Raw genomic sequence first — 19,602 nt, forward strand, 5'->3', positions numbered from 1 at the left:
CTAGTTACTTCTACACATTATATATTTAAACACTTCTGGAACAGTAGGGATGTTCTAGCAATCAAATGGAGAGGGAATCCTTTTTTGATGTGGAGCTCACGGAAGGCAGACAATGGCTAATTAAACTATTCAAGAGAACAACTAAAAATAGAATTAAGTATTTCTCTCTTGCAGGTGAGTTATCACTATCCTCACAGTTACCACTAAAGTATTTACATGTGTATGTTATTAATATTCTTCATTCTGACATGTCTTCGAAAAATATTTTTTAGTATTTCCAGAGAAACAAGCAATTCTAAATCAATCTGCTTAGAAAGCAACTTCAAAGGCCCAAATAAGCCAAAGTTACCTACAGCATTTTAAGTTAAGAGTATAATACATCTGACAAAATTTACATAAATCAGAAAGTATCTAGTAGAGATAAACTTATTTTGAAGAGTATAAATTTTTTTCACTCCTTTTATACTCTCTCCACTCCAAGAACACTTTCTATGATCTAATGATTACAGTTTTCTTTCCAGAGGTAAGTGTACCATTTCACTCAATAAATCAAATTAGTTACAAAGTTTTGAGGAGTCTTCATGGTGGGAATAGGCGGAAAGGGCTCAACACATTCTGGCACAATGTAGTAACGTGCCATTACGTTAAAAGCATCAAATACATGCACTACACGGAGAGACAGATACTCATTATTAATGTGGGCTTGTAACCAAACTAGGCTTCACAGAAAAAAGAAGAAAAAAACCTCGACACACCCCCGTCCCCACATGTATTTGTTTGTATAACACACTTAAAGAACTGTAAGCACAAACACACACAAAATAGTCACAGGTAAATTAATTTGAAGTCTCATTTTTGTTCCAGTTACTTAAAATTAAGACCAATAATGTCTGTTCAAGAGAGATATAACACTAAAATAAGGTTTCCTTGTCACAGCAATATACGGTAGGGAAAAGACTATTTTATCTCCACCTCACTGCCATTGACTGTTACAGCATTGGCCCATAAACCTGGTTTGTAAACTTGAACTGATGTTGTAGCTGGTGAAGGTGTCTTAGCAGCCATTGTAACATATATTCCAAATTACCACAGAATTAATATATGAGCACAGAAGACCTTCTGTAATACTTTAGCAGTTTTCTGTGAAAGAGAAACATCTCATTTCCAATTACTCATAAAATCCAAGGTATTTCTATTTAAGTTGTAAAGAATTAAATCAGAGTTGGTCATTAATTTCCTAATGGAACGTTTTCTCCAAGGGAGAAGCTTACTTACATACCATTTTATGAGCAATCTCAGAGATTTCCTGACCACTGGGTTGCTCAGAGCTGTGTTCCTGGGTCATCTTTGGCAGCACAGGGACCATAACCACTGGTTTTCAAATAACTAGTTTACTGCCACCACAGTTTATGGTCTTGGAAGTAGAAAAAGTCAGAAAGAGATGCTGATTCAAAGTTTTTTAAAGACATTTCAGAATACTCATTCTTCTGAAGATTTAATCTTGGTAGCCTTTTCCAGGCTTTTTATGTATTTAATTTTCTTTAGAGCAAGAATTCTGCATTGCAGCCCACCGTAATGGAAATTGGTGCCAATGACATAATGCTTTTTGCAGGGCAGTTGCCTGTGCATTAGAAAATAACACACTGATGACAAAAAGGGACTGTCAAAAGGGACAACCATTTGCAATTCCAGCTGAGCCTGGCACGTTCGGCATAATGTGCCAAACAGGTGTCTCTGTTAACTGAATGTATTTGGGGTTAGGAAATACAGTGATATTAATAAAAATCTTCATTTTAGCAGAAAAAATTTCTAAACTTCACCAAACCTTTAATGAAAGAGGAAAAGAAAGCTACTGAATACGATTTAAAAAAAATACCTCTGATGCCATGTAAAGGAAACTATTCAAAACAAACAGTAAATAAAAATATTAAACATATTAACTGCAGGTAAGCATGATGTTAGATTTTGATTTTTCAATAAATCCTTCAGACAACACAACAGGAAGAAAAACCCCAACAATATTATTTAATTTCACTTTCCCCAGGCAGAAAAAAAGTTCTGTATTGTAGATGAACAAAAAGAAGTACATACTACCCAGTAGTCTGTTCCTTAGCGCCTTTCTGGCATGGAACACACTAACAGTGAACCATTCACATGTAACTGCCTCCAAACACTATTCATCAGAGAAATTTGCAACAATTACATGTCTGCATAATATTTATGGAGGCTACTGGTTTTCCTGGGGGCGCCAAGAGTCTGGAGAAGGGTTGGGTCAAACAAACTGCAGCCAATGTCAAACAACAGATAATGGAGCATAAGTGCTTGCACAGAAAAACATCTTCCTTTAGATCTCTCCCTGTTACATCACACTTCATCAAACAATATCTGCATTATTCTTAGAAGGTTGCACTGCTGGAATTCAACAGTTTCTAAAGCTGAAAAATGCATTAAATAAATAGCAACAAAACCAGGCAAAAATGCTGAATGATTATAAACATTTGATGCCATCATGCAGCAGCCATGAGATCAGTAAGAAAGACTTGAGGAAAAGCTGCTTTTTTTTTTTTTTTTTTGTAAAAGTAAAGTTTTAATGTATGTCTCGCATTTTTCTGCTCTCCAGTAGATGATACCTCAAGGTATACTGGCTTCTCTTGAAGTTCTAAAACTTTTCAGATATATTTGCCTAAATTGCCAAACAGGGAAGCCACTTAGGAATACTTTTTTTCCCCATCACTTTATGACACTAACTCAGATGAGCATTACTTCTCTTACTCATTCTAAAGAAACTGTATTAAATCCCATGACTATTCAGCATCATTGTACAGACCATGAACAGCAAAATGGCAGCTAACGAGTACTCATTCTCAGGGCATTCGAGCCAAGTGTAATCAAAATTTTAACATAGCATTTTTCACCTTTTTTTGATTTGCAGACACTTGATATATTGCCAATGGTGGCAGAGAGCTTTATACAGCAAAGGCAAACAACAGGCTTAGGAAGGTTTCAATTTCAGTTCTGTAACTGCTAGTTATAGATTACAAGGAAATACTTGACTGATTCAGTTGAGGTGCAAATATGTGATTACAATTGTCTTGAGCTAGCCAAAGTACACAACACAGATGTTTATTCTGGCCTTCTTTCAGGGCAGCTTTCTGTTGGCTACAGGAGCACAGATGTTCTCTGATGCGTCATAAAGCTGGCGTGATGTGGGCAGTACTTATCTTCATAAAATTTGGTAGTTCAAAGTTAAAGTTTCAAAAATACTGGAAGAAAATTGAACCCTCAGGACAAGTTCATACTGGATCAACACTTTCTGTCACGTTTTGATCTAATATGAGGTAGCCTAGAACAGGATTTACAGTATCACAGAATTAAGGACTTGAAACAAGAGCAATTTAAAACTATGATTGTTTTGCTGGAGAACTGCTTAAGCAGGATTGTCTCCTTTAACTTCAGATATTCCCACCCTCAGACAATTTCCTCCATTATAAGGATGCAGCCAGGTATGGAAACACAGAAGGAATCCAACTAGGAACTGGCTGAAGTTTAAATTTATAGTAGGGGCAAAAAAAAAGTTTTACAGATTATTTTTAACACTGAAGAAATCCCTGCATGGCATCAAAACCAGTCATACTAGAACAGCTAAGAAAGACAGCATAGAGGCAGCAGTGAAGGCTGGGAGGCAAGAATGAATCATGGGAAACAACTTAATCCATGATGGCTGCTGAAAAAGGTCATCTTTTAGGGACCATGTAGCTGACAAACTCCCTCAGCTCACAGAACACCAGTTTGGAAATCACTTTTCTAGCAGAATCCACAGGAATAAATGCAACAAGTCATCATAACACCGTTTGAATTACCCTTATGAAATTATACATGCTGGCAAACAGAATCACCCAAACTTTTAAGAGTAATTCACATACTCCTTTAAGATCACTATTTCTTGCATGTATGTATTCAGAGAATGTGTGTCTATGGTCTGAGCCACAGACTACTCTGCAAGCAGCTGCAGCCCTTGACAGATACTGAACGACACTTGTAGTTCTTTACAAGTCTAAACAGTTTTCTAAAAGAAAAGAGAGGCCAGGGAGAAGGCTGGCTTCTTCAGTCTGCAACACAGCCTGACTAATTGTAAAGCTTTACGGACCATGAAAACTGAGTCACTTCATTGTCAGCTGTAACTTTATAACTGATGTACTCAATTTCTGTTCAGCTTCCCTTAACCACAGCAGAGTGCAATTTTCTCTCTTATCTTGGTCACAATTGCTCAGTTTTCTCTCTCTCTTTAGTAAAATTAAAGGATTGACTTAATATAAAGTTCTGACCACCTCTATAGCTCCTCTCTATGAAGTCCTGTTTAAAAGTTCCATTAATTGCATTGGTGACCTCAAGTACTTCATGAAATTGTACAGGAAGGCAGTAAAGGAAAAACAAAAAAAAAAAGCCTCCAAACATCTGCTGTAATTAGAGAGAGTAAAGTACCCTCCATCACTCTGCAGTCTGTGGGTCAAGCTTAGCTCATGTGGTCCTTGGTTGGTTGGTTGATTTTGCTTCCCTTTGGTGGGCTTTGGATGTTTTGTTTGATTTTTTGACAAAAAAGAAAACCTGCCAGTTAGATATGACAATACAGTGGCACTAGAAGGACTTGCTACCATATAGTAGATCTTAAATCTTTTCTACAGTCCTTAGTTTTCTAATAGTCGCCAGTAAATGGCACCAGAAATAATTGAAACTGTTTTGTTCTAGCCCTCCTCCAGAGATGATATCAGGAGTAAACCCGATCGGATGGCAAACAATGCAACGAACATGGAACAGTATTAGATCCTTAGTTCACTCCTAAATTATTATTTTGGCACCTTACAGGAAAACTTCTGTCAGGCACAGAAGTTTTGATAAACTTGAGGTTAAGTTTCTCTTTTGGATGTATGAAGGCAATGCCTATTTTTATTACAACTTCCAATGGTAAATATGTAATTGTAGTATTTAGGCATTTGCATTTTTCCAATTCTATATAATTAGCAAGACAAAAGGCATTGTTTTGCCTATCCAGATATTTTGACTTCATTCTGTTGTGGAGGTGGAGCAGAAACTGGGATTTACACATGGGAAGGCAGTATTCTTCTCCGAGTTTTTGACCAATAGCTCTGAGAAACTGCTGTTTTGTGGCAGGCTTCAACGTGTACCAGCTAAATTGGAGAATGAAGTTTTTCAAAGAAACATTTATAATAATTGGTCATTCTGCAGGACAGACAAGGGTCCCTGCACAAGTAGCTGACGGGAGTTCAACGTTGGAGGAAAGTAATGTATTTATGTAGTGGATTATATGCAATCACTTTCTAGGCAGTGATATGAACTGAACATTTATAAGTTAAACAGTCACAGAAAGCATCTTTTAGGAAATCTTAGAAATGTTTGATGTAGCATAAGTAGTCTCAGAAGTCTAAGCTAAACAAAAATACAGAGTACAGAAATTTGAGACTTCGTTTAATTGCAGTTTAGGAGTCAGCTTTATAAAATGTTATGTTTAATTTCCTTTGCAGTGTTCTCCAATAAAGTACTTAATTTTAATTGGAAGCAGATGTGAGGATTGGATGTACATTTAAGGGTCTACAAATGAGGAATTTCAATATTATATTATATTATTTAGGGACCATGAGACCTGTAAAGAAACACTGGTGCTGTTCTTAGTGATATCATAGGCAAATTATGGCTTATGCACCACTCCTTCTAGTAGAGCTTTCTATAAGCACAGCAACTCACCTATCCACAGTAAATTTGAAGATTAACATTTACTCTAATCAATCAAAAGCAATGATATATGCCAGAAATTCAGCAAAAAAAATTGTATGAACAAAAAACCTGCATCTTGTAGTACATAATAATAATGGAAATAACTTTCTAAAAGCAAAATATCATTATTCTAATAGGACTAGATAAAAGAGTTCTCTAAATTGCTAATGCTAAGTAGCTAACATATCTATAGTTATTGAAAATCCTAACATTTATCATATTATAAATTTAATTAGATACATATTTTTAGGTTACAATGTTATAATTATAAATTGTTTACCTTGACTTCTTAGGCGCAGAAACAGACTTTGCTTTCAAAATCAAAAGAAGCTGTTCACAATTTATAATGGAACAATTCTTACTGTAATTATAGCACTAATGGGATACATATCAATCAACAGGTAAATCACTATATAATTTCTTCAATTTTCTGTTCAGAGCATTTCTGAAATCATATTTGACAAATAACAGCTTTAATTTTACTTAAATTCCCTTTAGAAATAGCTGTCATTTGGATTACTTTTAGAGGTTAAGATTTTCCTTCAAATAAAATTTTTTCACATTAGGAAAAAGTAAAACTAGGCAATATTACAAGTAAAAACTACTTGAACTGTATATCCATTTGTTCCTAATGTAGTTACTAGCAGTGACAATTTCTGTCCCAGCATTTCTTATCACAGTTATCGACCTGTAATTCTAGCTTTTCTCCTCTCTTTGATTGTTCGGTACTTGCAAATTTATAAACCTTTATATCACAGAATGTTAAGTTTTGGTAATTATAATATCTTCAATTGACCATTACTGGACTTCCATAGTTTTGGCAAATTGAGCATACAAAAAAGGACAATAAACAATCACAAACACCAAATACATATAAAATAAAATGTGAACAAAGGAACTTAGAAAAACAAAGGAAAGACCTCTGGTTTATACGGTATTGGAAACTGTTCTATAGCTCTTTCACTAGTATCCACAAATCTGCTGAAGGAATGACTGGGTGAGGTTCCCTAACTAAAGTTACCCATTCTGGTCCCTTTTAGACCTAACAGGCTGCTAATCTGGGTTCTATCTGATGCCTTTCTGATAGTTCAGCAGGTGTGGAGGAAGCCATTTCTGTACTTCCCTTGAGATCAAGCCGGTGACTAGGGCCCCTTTCTCCCTCCACAAAATGTGCACACGTGCAATGATAGGCGTTTGTCACTGCAGCATTGCAGGATCATCAAACTGGGTCTATGAGTCAGTCCATCCTTTTTAGTGTCTAAAACAGTTTAGACCCTCCTTTCTGCAGAAACTGGGGTCTATTAGGTTTGATATGGAGAAAAAGAAAGGGAAGAAGGTAAGGAAAGAAGCTTATGCTTTTCTTCAAATCCCTGGTGTCATCCAAGTTAGCACAAATTAGTTTTAGGACAATGATGGCAGTAACACATATTCTCTTTTTAAACACCAGTAACAATTTCTTAAAGTAGCCTATTCTAACCACATGTGAACTCCAATCCCCCAAACTCTTGAGACCTTGGATTTTAACTTTCTCTATTCAGAGATTTTCTGGCCTCTTACAGACAATTCTAGCAAATATGTGCATCTATGAAAAGCACGTTATTTTCTCACTAATGAATTCAAAGCTCAGAAATGGAACTCAGCCCCTAATACTAGGTTCAACAGTAGTGGGGAACACAAGAAGCTACTTGCAAAAAAAGATGCCTACTTGCAAAATAAGATAAGGGGGGGGGGGGGGGGGGGGGCGCTGACTGTTCTGTCAGTGACACTGAGTGAAGTGGCAGACAGCCACTTCAGTATACTGTAAACAGACAGCACACAATTCCACAAAAAGAACACAGAGCCAAGTCAAATCTATCTGCAGATTAAGGAGAATACCAAACACTGTAAGGCCAGTAAGCATACAGAGCTCTGCTTTAACTCTGATTCTCTGGGCTCTGAATCAAAATGGTTTAACGAATCTGCTTCTCTTTCAGAGCTCAATACTATGCTCTATCAGCACCTGAAGATAAACTTTCCTAGGCAGCAAATTTTCTGGTCCTATTGACACCAGAGTGCATTTAAACTGAAGGCTTAGTTACTCGTTAAAAGAAGATTTCATCTGATAGATAATGAAAGGCTAAGGGAGAAAAAGTGCAATCAGTGGCATTAAATGGTCTGAGAAGGAGCACCCTGGCCAGGTTGTGACAAGATGTCTTCTGAAGTAGGTGTACAATGCTCCCCTTCAGTCAGGCAGCTGGTACTCCAGCACTGGCTTGAATGGCTACAATGGCTTTTACTTTTCTGCATAACAAAGAATTTTAAAAGTCAGACTATTACACAAGTTATTTAGCTGTCACTTGTTATTTGGTTTTGCTTTCTCCCTGAAGTACAAAACATTAGAAGCTCACAGTCTGCATACTGAAAATGTCTTAATTCAAAGACATATGACTTATTTCAAATTATTATCAAATGACTTAATTCAAAGATCCAGCCAAGACAATGTGCACGACTCATTTTCACAAGTCCTGTTTTAGTGATCTTCTGTTTTATACACTCAGGCATCGATAAACTCAGCACCAATGCTAATAATCAAGTTATTAACTCCAAATTAATCTCTGCCAAATAATCTCCTTGTTTGCAGCACTGCTGCAATTGCAATGTAAAGAAAATAGAGTTGGATTTTTACTTGCCATGCAGAAGCTAGAGCTTGGCTGTAGGGCCATATGGACCCAATGAAAGTTACGTATGGTCTTCATTTTATTCAAAATGTCCAAGCCTTTATTACAGCACCTAGGGAGAGCATTAGGTTAGCAAAGTCTATGCAAGCCTATAGAGTAGAAAACCCACAGAAAAGCCCTTTCATTCAAGCTCCCACAATACCCAGCTTTTCTTATTGGGCATTCAAATAAGGATTTTCATTTATCCTTAAGCGTATTCAACTCAACTATCTTATAGAACAGTCTGCATTTACAAACATAAAAAACCCAACGAACCACAACAAAAGCACCCCAAGATATATGACGTTAAATGTATATGGAAATCTGCAGCCAAATCCATAATTAAATGTCTATTATGTGAAAAGCTGAAATGCTAACAGAAAATAAAAGCTCATTTTAAGTAAGGACCTGCTGTGCAGCTTTTAAACACTATCCAGATAGTTACCTAAATGAAATTCAATGTTCCTTCAGAAATAATGATCTGCTTGCAAGAAGATAATCAGTACTCTCAACTGGCAAAATACAGTAAAACTGTGTTGAAATCACATGTACACACTGGTGAAAACTCTGCAGGCCTGTGGACTCTATCAGCAAGAACAGATTCAGTTTCCAAATTCACGTCACGTCTTGACTTCAGCGTAGATATATGACCACATACTACTTTAAAAACTCAGTAATTTGGCTTCATACATACTCAGTTTCATTAACAGTTCCCCTCCCTAAGATGAAACAATTCTTTTGACTGATGATTTATAAATGAATTCTTCCCAAATCAGATTATCCGTGGCAGTCCCACTTATCTGCCCCTCTCCCCTAACACATACAAACATACTTCTACTTTGATACCTGTGTACCAGAAAGATGAATTTTTTCCTTAATGAGTAATGTTTTTACTACAAACCGAGAACAGGCATCTGCTCTGAAAAACTCAACTCTCTAAAACTTACCCATACAATATTCATAATATTGACTAGTGAGTGATTTCCAATTGACCAGCAAATAATTAAAATTAAATCAAGAAGCCTCAAAAATAGTCAGCTGAGCATGTATCTAATAATATAACCTGCTTCTTTTAAATGCAAGTATTTTAGCACTATCTTGTCCTGCAGTCACAACAGTCATGAGATTGGCACCAACCTGTGAAAGACGCAGTTTTCAAACACTTAAGCTCCATTTGATTTTGATACGCCACAAACTCCAACTATTGTTTTAACTGCTCCTAGAGAAGCATGAACCTTATTTCCTGGAGCTGTTGTACTGAGTGTCACTAATGGTTAGTTATTTATGCTGGTTTGTTTAATGGAACCATTCCAGAGGCAGCTGAAAGGAAATGTTTCAACCCAAGAACCCGAAGTAACAGAGCACTTAAAGAACAAACAAAACCAGCAGCTTAGACCCTACACAAATGGAAGTCTGCATAAACTGATGAAGGTCTCTAGTAGCAGAAACTCAGAGGCAAGATGTGTGGCATCAGGAAACAGTAAAAATGTTTGTTTTGCTATGTACACTTTGGAGTTTCTAGGAGCAAAATGGTTCCCAAAGTGCATAATCTTAAACGGAGAGATGATGGGATTCAGAGCAAATATTCAAAAGCATATCACAGAGAAGTTTTGATAAATCCCTGGCCACAACTGAAAAGTGACTTTCCAGTGAAGCAAACCAACTTTCCCTTGAAAGAAAGCAGATGGTGGAAACTCCCTTTCCCACAGCCAGCTTGAATCTCTACCCATGCATAGGGAAAACAGGCAGTGCTGTAGCCAATGCATCTAATCCTCTTAGCACTGTAAGTAACCCATTCTCCTTCAACAGCTGAGGCACTATATAGCATTTGTGGAATACCTCTAGAAACCCAGTATTTCAAATCTTTCTAGAAAGAATAATAGCACCATTTCCTTGCTTCCAAAGCAAAAAATGTAACATGCATTTATTTGTAACATTCTGACATCAGATTTCAGAGCAAAAACAGACAAATACTTAAAAGAAGGCACTGAAGTTTAAGGGGTTTAAAACACATTGGTTTGATAGAGTTTCTCTCTGACAGGTTGCAGATGTTTATTTTGCACCAAAAGTCTACATTGAAAATAGCATTTGAGAGGAGTGAATAAGACACAGCAGGTGCATAGTGCCCCCCCCCCTTCAAATAGTCCTTCAATCAGTTTTTAGAATGAATGAGCACCAAAATAATTGGGGGGGGGGGGGGGGGGCAGATATAGCATCCTCCTAATAGCTAAGCACCTTTTAATACAGACTTCTTTACCTGCACTCTCAAAAGGCAATGTATTGATACCTCCTACGGAACTGCAATAATACACTTACTTATATGTACTGACAGGAATGATGAAACAACTCCAGCAACACTGATTTTCAAGATAACATTTACAAAATCATATCAGAGCTATGGAAGTGTTAACCTGAAAGGACTTACCTGCATTTCAATGTGGATAACAACTCTCACTCTCACTAGTTATATATCTTTTAAATTAGGTGATTGAACCGTATACATTATGAGAGCAAATACTATTCACAGCTGAGAGACTACTCTCCCAATTTGCTAATTAGTCATTTTAACAGACAAATGAAAACGATCTTTCCCAGGGAACAGAACAAAAGCCAAGGAGAGAAGCTACTCACATTCCTTTGAGCCGTTGCCACATTTTCTCTGTGTGTCCTCCTATTTGATACTTTATAGAGGTGCTTTCCAGTTCCCGAGTTGTTTCCGTCGCTCGAGCCCCCATCGTTATTGTCCTACAGTGATACAGTTATAGTCAGGCTCACCAGCAAGCACAAGCATTCTTTAGTCCACTACAAATGTCAGAAGATCCACGCGTGTTAGACAATAGCTGCTGACATATCAAAACACATCAGAATTACAACTGCTGAGGGACGATATTGCCTGAATCGCTATTCCCTTTGATAGACAAATCCACTCTTCCCCCCACCCCCCCAAGCACAGAGCAAGTATACACAGCTCCTCTGACCTCACGAGTCTAATCCATACGGGTGAGCCAGCTACTATACTACTGACTGCTCAAGCTCCTTTCTCATGCACTTTTTCTGCTGTAGGAATATGCACAGAAGCACAAAAGATTCCTTAAAATGGACTATAATTCATTGCCATGCAGCATAAATGTGAATGGCTTTAACAATCCAGAAGGAAAGAAAGGCTGGTTTCTGCCCTGCAGGTTGGAGAAACAGGCTGCAATAGGGAAGCAGATGGTAGAAGCCAGTATCAGCCACATCACCCTACAAAAAGAGTGCATGTTCAAATGTCAGAGCCTTCCTCTTTACTTGATCCTCAATTGTTTCTTAATGAATAAATATCTACCAGCCTGTCAATGAAAATATGACTGTACAAATGCAAAGTCAGTAGTGAAGACATGTATAAATCCCTGCAGAAAAGAAATCAGAGAGCTCTACAGGTTGTTATTGAAGGAATATGCTGTAATGATGACTATTCACCTTCTCCTAGCAACTCCACACAGTAGGCAACTGTCAATTTAACTGGTGGAAATGCAGCAGCTGCAAGACAGTCCGCTCAGCGAATCCTGTGGGACAGCAGTATGTGTGTGTCAGAATCTGATGCTGAACTGCATGTGTCTGACAGCAAAAATCAATTAAGTGCATGCAAACAGTAAAAAGGGTTGACGACTAAACGGTACACCAGCCATGCAGCAGATTGCCAGCTCTGCTTTTCAAGTGCAAACCTAAGAACCTAGTTGTACAGCCAAAATTGGGGTTTGGAGAAGGCAAAGGAGAGGATTTCCTCACTGCTTGCTCAGCCACAGACTTCGGTTTGCAGAGCAGCTCCTGTACTCTGTAAATAGCACCTGTCTTGTTTGGTGAGTCAGTAACAATCTTCATTTATGAAACAGCAGCCAAATAATCAAATATACCAAGACTTATCTCGGTGATCATGTTTGTTTCCATCAGAGTAAGAGCTCTGCAAGAAGCCAGGCAAGAAGGGTGTGCCAAGCAGGAGTAAATATGTCTGAGCTTTGCCAACTACTTGTGTCACTGCCAGCCAGGAAAAGGGGCTTTGGGTCCACCATGCCATAGTGAGGATGAGTGTTCACAAATGCTGACTGGAAGGAGCCCTAAGGGTAGGAGATGCTTACCTCAGTACGGCTGTAACTAGACAGCTTTATCAGTGTCAAATTTTACAAAGATGTGAGATGAGAGGATCCCATCTATTGCAATTGGCAGAAGTTGATAGTATCATTACGTACTCAGGATTGTACAGAAAAATAAAGAAGAGGCCCACTGCTTTGAAATAATCCTAACACTTCAGAATCTCCTAATCAATTTCCTTTCTCTAGGATACTTTTAGGCACATCATAGATTTAAATATACCCTATGAGAGTTATAAACCAGTTCGAGATGTGTCTTATACACACTGATTTCAGGTGGATAATGAAGTAGCACAATTAATTTACTTCTATGTATGTTAACACATAAACAATTTTAGATTGGTATTAATTCACAGACTTTCACAGAATTATTCCCGACTCGGACATAGAAGAGTCAATCCCATAAAATTCTCTAGCAATATCTGAAAAACAATCACTGGGAGCAAAATCTCTTACAGTTTTCAAACAGTATCATAGGACAACAGTGAAGAAATACAAATAGCTGTTTTTCAAAAACTGCAAAACATTTATTAGGTTAAATGTGACAGTAGTGCCCTTGAAAATTCACTGAGGAACCACTTAAAAACTTGCAAACTTTCCACTCCTGTTATGCATGGAGTCCAACTAAAATTTGTAAGAAAAAGTATAAATATCCTTCCATGGAATAACTAATGAGAACATCTCACACTAATCTGGGCTCTTCCCTGCTTTTTAACTGCCAGACATCTGAAGCAACACAAAGAAATTAAGTATTTATAGAAACTACACAAACCTCCAGGGACAGAGGGAAATGTTAAGGGCCTGTTTTTTCTCACAAAGTATTCCTGGCTCTTGTTGTCCAATTCTACAATGAAAAAATAGTGGTGTTTGTAAGCTGTTCTCTCTCCACGTAGTGAAAATACATTGCTTTGATTTATTGGAGTAAAGTATTATGAGCAGGAAGAGAGGAAGGAACAAACTGCCCAAACAATATCACTGCAAATAGAGATACACCTGCTGTCTCCACTAGAGAAGGAAAACTCCATGAAGCAGCTACTTTAGGAAGTCAAACATATTGGAGAGATACCATCTGAAATGATAAGTTGTCTTAAATAGTTTTTCTCTTTCCACCTCCTGTTCTTGTTCTGGTTTCCTGTTCTTGCTCTATCTAACCCAGTGTTTGTGCTGCAGTCCCAGCAAGCTGTTCTTACAGTTCATCTTCTTCCCATAAAAATATAACCTTTTTTGCTCTTTGCCCACAGCTTTTTCTTTTTCTTAATTTTAGCTTAAAATTTCCATATTGAAGTGAACAGTAAAGGAAAGCTTCTATTAGTCAATATGGATATATTTTAAAATAGAAATAATGAACTTCTTTACTCCTAATTATGGCAAAATAAAACTATCCCAGTGCCACTTAATCTCAGATCAGAAGCTGCACTTAATGAGAATGTATCCTTTGCTCCTTTTCTTTCATCAAAAACACTTCAGTAGTAATATCAATGCAAAGAAATAATTTTAAAATACACCCAATAACAAAAAAACAGGTTGGTTTTGCAATATTGAGTACTGAGACACCTTTACAGTTATGCTAAAATCACAGTTACAATGAAAACAATTTACTTTAAAATGGGGAAAAACCTACAGCTAGACCAGTTAGAGATTAGCTATAGAAATGGGAAAGGGATTGTACAGGTTTTGATGAGGAGAATTAGACCTCTGTTTTTAAATACATCCTCTGCTCCTGAAGGGAAATTAAATATGCTGCTTTGTTTGACATTATCTTCAAAACATCTAACTTATGACAAATGGAGAATAAGGAAGTGTGAAGAGGCCTGCAGGGTGACTTGTCAGACTAATACTCATCCCTCCAAACCTGACACAAAACACAAACCTCCCTGTAGTGGAACTGCAGGAGAGCCATGAACCAATTAAGAAATTTGAAAACATAAGGAAAGCCAAAGCAAAACCAACAAACCCTCAAAAAGAAAAAAATATTCTAAGTAGTGGCAGCAGGTATTAGATCTGTATGCTGACTATCCTGACCCTGATCTAGCAAGCAATAATACACACTTAATTTCAAGCAGGTAAAGCATGGCATTGATTTGCTGAGTAAGACAGAGTTCAACACTACTGCAAATAATGGAGTTAAATCACCGAAGAACTACCTGCAAGTGGACTTGAGTGTTTCATGGTACTTCATGAACAGAACCTAAGGTATGACTGTGAACAGAACTTAAGGTATGACAGAGATCGCATGTCACATTCTGCTCATGCCAGAAAAGGAATGGTTTGGAAGACAGTATTCTCCACATCTCCTTCTGCTGCCCTCTCCATTGTCTATTACATTCACATGTGTGAAGTGATGTGCAATCCCCTTCATAAGCACGGTTTCCAGCTTGCTTGCAATGCCTAAATGTGTGGATTTTAAATCAATAAGCGCAGCAGAGGAAAAAGGAATATTTGGTCTTGTTAAAGTTCATGGACTTCATTACATACATACATCTCCAGCAATCCGGCAATGGCAAAATACTGATGTCATGGTAATCTTGGATTTTCAGATTCTCCATAGAATATATTAATAAAATTAGTAGAGTTACATAATTAAGGAATAGCAACTTTAAAGAGCTACACATACAGCCTACACATTGCATTGGCATTGATTCAATTAAGTAGGTAGAAGAGTTTGGATTGATATATTAACAGTGATTAGATGACCTAAACAAGGAAACTCAACAAGGAACAATTTCCCCCTAATTTATTTTATTTTAGTATTTTCTGCTACATCTGATTTACTGTATTTGAGGCTTTTCAAATAATCACTAAATTATGTTTATTCATTTACATGTCCTGCAAGTACCAAGCTTTAAGTATAGCATGGAGAAAAAATATCTTCTATCTGTTTCCTGTGAGTTTGGCATATCGTATTGGTAATGAACAGGGAGTCAGATTTATTGAAGCTTTTAGGCAATTAAAAATGAAAACAAATACCTGTGAAAGCTTGCAAGCAAACTAGCTGATAAACCTCAGGGCACAACTAGACACGTATTTGCAACCTACTTACGACATACTAAAGACCTTGTCATATTTGATTGCTCAATACTGCCTCTTACTAGAGGTCACCAGCTCCAAAAGTCTTTTGTGACTTGTGTGTTTATACACAGACCAGTTCAGTGCCAAGTAAAGTTGGGCTGATTAAAGCAGATGTCTTAAATCTGCACTAATGCTGTCTAGGACTTCACTGCAGTCAACAGAATTTAGATGTCCACATGCCTTAGGCAAGTGTCCAGGTACCTTAGGCAGGCACATCTATTTTTAAGTTTACTTTGAATATGATCTTTCACTGAATTTACTTTAAGGAATCATTCATTTACTTCAGTGAAGCAAATAATCTGAAAAATTCTGGGAGATGGAGAGATGGCAAAAAATGAATTGCAGAGATGTGGAATGCATGAGAAGCGTGTTACAGATAACCTGAACAAAAAGAACTGCAGAGGAAAACTTGCTACTACATCATCAGTAGCAAGACAGAAGAAGATAAAAGATGACTGGTTTTTGAGCTGCAGGACTTGGAAAGAGGCCTTGGAAGCAGAGAGTTTGAATGGTGTTGTTAACGCAGACAGACAGCTATCAAGAAGAAATCAAATGCCCAGTGGAAAGTCTGTTGCATGTCAGTGGATGAAATGAAGGAGGAAGTTGTTCAAGGTAAGGTGATAAATGGATTATCTTGACCTGCTTTGTAAGACAGATGCTCAGTTAGCAGTTGCATGCTACATCTTTCTCCAGGTATGTGAAAACTGGTTAGCAGAAAGTCGCTGGTAATTTAAGCTGAAAGAGAACTGTTTCATACACAGGAAACAAACTGGATGTTGAGTGAAGAAAAATGAAGAGTACAGAATAGGTCTGAGGTTTTCTTTAGCCTTGCTTCTCATTAAAAGGGACTCTGTTTCAACTTTTCAGTACTAAATTGTAGTACTTCAGAAAGAGAGAGGCTGTGGTTACCTTATTTAAAACATGACTATAGAGAACCACTAAAAACCAGATTAAAGTTTCTGAAAACAGGAACTTCAGCAATTGCATGTAGCTCATACAGTGTCACAGGGCTATCAGCACAACCAAGCACAAGTTACAGGTAGTTAAGGTTTGGTGGCTTTTAACTTCTTTATTTAGGATGAATTGAAAACTGGTTTTGAAGAGCACCAGCTGAAGTTGAGGAGACACATTCATGAAACTAACTTTTAGGAACTTGTTAGCAGTTTGGCTACAAAACTTAATATGCTGATTTTTGCAAAGAAAGGAAACCATTCTAGAACAGGCAGTAGCGTTGAAATAAGATGGACTGAAACTGCCAGAGACAATCACAAGCATAATGGTCTACTTCATAAGAACATGAGATTGTTACCTTCCAATGTCAAAAAGGGCAAGACAGCCTCCAGAGTGTAGAATACACAGTTGTAGACTAAATATAAATGTTCCCGGTTAGTTGTGCTCCTTTCATCAGAGGCCACTGCCTGTTTTTATCACATTTCATATATTTTCAGTCTCTTCTTTAGGAGTTTTTATGAAGCCATTATAATTTTGATAATCATGCACGGAAGAGGTAATGGTAAAAGTCATTTGAACACAAAAGCTGTGGCTAACTGTGAAAACTTGTAACTGCAAGTTATTGCCGTCAGCATATAACTAGAGATAGAGAATACAAGGCAAAAGGGATTAGGAAATCTGGATTTGGCAAAGCATTTGCCAGTTTATCCCACTGAACTACATCAGCTGTAAAGAAAATAACTAGTACATGATGGCAAGATGTGTGTAGACAAAGACAACATGAAGTAAAGTTGTTTCAACCAATTATTGTCTAAAAGAGGTTATTTCAAGCATTCATTTTGAGCTACTTGACAAAGGAAACAAGAAAATTCTCTTTTGCTATAAGTTACTTACACAAAGACCATAGCAACAAGAAAATGTTTCTTCATATTTATAAAAGACAGAACAGATGCCAGCAGATAAAAAAAAAAACGAAACCAAGTCTCTTCATCTCAAACCAAAGATGTCAATTAGGGAATCTACCCTTACCGTAGCTGTTGTTATTGTAAACCAGCTTTCCACTAGTAGTTGACCCCAGCAGGTGGAATCAATTCATTACACCCCACATAACAGTCCCTTTCAAACCTGAACTACAAACCTGAGCTTTCAGGACAGAAGGGCAAGGGCACCCCCTTTAAGGCACAAGATCTTTTGCATCATAACCCCAAGCATCTCCTCTAAGTTTGGTGCAGTTCTGCATGTGATACCTTGAAAGCAGATTACATCAAAAAGTGCTTTCAAAAGTAGCAAGGTCTTCATTCATGCATGCTTTTGCTTTAAAGAAAAATAAGATGATCATGACCTCCTCCACCCAGGTTATAAAAGTAGTGGAGGAAATATCTACTTAGCAATAGCAGCATATTGCATCTATGAAACAGCCACTTGATCAACATAAGAAAGCAGTAAAAACAACTAAACACATAACCTGATTCTTTTAATTTGGAAATGCCCTAAATGCACAGTTACTTTCTTGCAGATATTACCTGGACCAGCCTTGTCTCCTGCTTATGGGGCGGGGGGGGGGGGGGGGCGGGGAAGTAAAAGAAATCTGGTTTTCTACATTTTATTGAATGTGGAGACAGCCACAACTATTGTGCTGCTGTTTAAAATCTATAGGTTATGCTCCCACCATCAGAAGAAAGCACGAAACAAAGATCAGGGTCTTTCAATCCTATCTTCTCAAACTCTGGATGCCTGTATCAGTCCCATAGTTTTATCTAAAATTTGCATTTGAAAAATCAGAAAAATTCAGAAGGTGTGTACAGAAAGCTAAACCATGATTATCTAAACTATAGTTAAGAGGATTTGAGGTTTGGGTTATCAGAAAATGGCTTCCCCCCCAAAAAATAATCAGTACATGAATACTATACTCCCCTCTTTCTTACTTTACATATTCTGATGAAAGACAAGCACCTGTAAAGTAAAAGCATTCTAACCTGGCTTGTCAGGTTTCACTTGGGGCCTTTCCTACCAGTGAGAGAAGAAAGCCCTGATCTCACACCAAATCTCTTTCATCCTTAGAGAAAACGAGAAAAACAACATTCAGTAGTGATGACTGGCAGCTTAAAAACAGGGAAAATAGAGGACAAGACTCAACAAAACAAATCAATAGTTAACAGGAAAATTTGTATTTTCACTTCACAACAACCCTGATAACTACTTTAATTTATGTAAGTGTTAAGGAGTAACAGAACAGAACTAAAATTCTCCAGGAAAGTAATTGAAAGTAATTCTATACCTACTGCATTACTAAATGTGGAACTCGACATCATGTAGCAATGGTGAAGACCGAAAATATAAATTACTTCCCAACTAGATAGGATAGCAAACACAAGTCCAACAATGGCTGTTAAACAAAATGGTTCACATTAAACTTCCAGCTCTGGATGTATACAAACTGTGGGATGTTACAAGGGAAAAAAGCATTAGAGAAGGATTGCTTTACATATTTATTATTTGTAATATTCCTTTCCTAAGTATTTTCTCCTGCCCATCACCGGAAACAGAATACTAAGTGATAGAAATATGGTAGTTCTTACATCTTTATTCAATATAAAAGTGCTTCTTATCACATAGAAAAATATTTCTGATTCATTTAAAAAAAAAAAACCACCAAAAACCTGTATCTGTAGATGTAGTAGGTTTTCTCCTTAATTTATTATGCAGTAGTCTCCCATAAAACCTTTTCAAAATGCCTTCTGCTTCAGCAAACAAGATAATGGAGTCATTGGTACTGCATAGACATGCTAGGAAAGTAAATATATAGACAGTCACTAACAGCCAAAAATATGTTCCATGCATCCTTCAGCTTGGCCTGGATAATTTGCTATATAGTACAAAACCTACAGAAGACATGGAAAGAACCTGGAAAAAATCAGCAAATGCAAACTTATATTTCACAGCTTCTAATTTAAAAAAAATCAATCTTT

The 19,602-nt window shown here is 37.2% G+C and overlaps 1 protein-coding gene across 2 annotated transcripts in view; it reads right to left on the bottom strand.

Moving 5' to 3' along the window:
* PDE1A (phosphodiesterase 1A) overlaps positions 1-19,602 on the bottom strand; it is a 225,403-nt gene that overhangs the window by 145,578 nt on the left and 60,223 nt on the right. For both annotated transcript variants that reach the window (XM_037398200.1, XM_037398201.1), the window contains exon 3: positions 11,118-11,231. In XM_037398200.1, coding sequence (XP_037254097.1) covers positions 11,118-11,221 — 104 coding nt within the window. In that variant the 5' untranslated portion in view covers positions 11,222-11,231. The remainder of the gene's footprint in view (positions 1-11,117; positions 11,232-19,602) is intronic.

Source organism: Falco rusticolus, chromosome 8 (assembly GCF_015220075.1).
Source record: "Falco rusticolus isolate bFalRus1 chromosome 8, bFalRus1.pri, whole genome shotgun sequence".
Taxonomy (NCBI): Eukaryota; Metazoa; Chordata; class Aves; order Falconiformes; family Falconidae; genus Falco; species Falco rusticolus.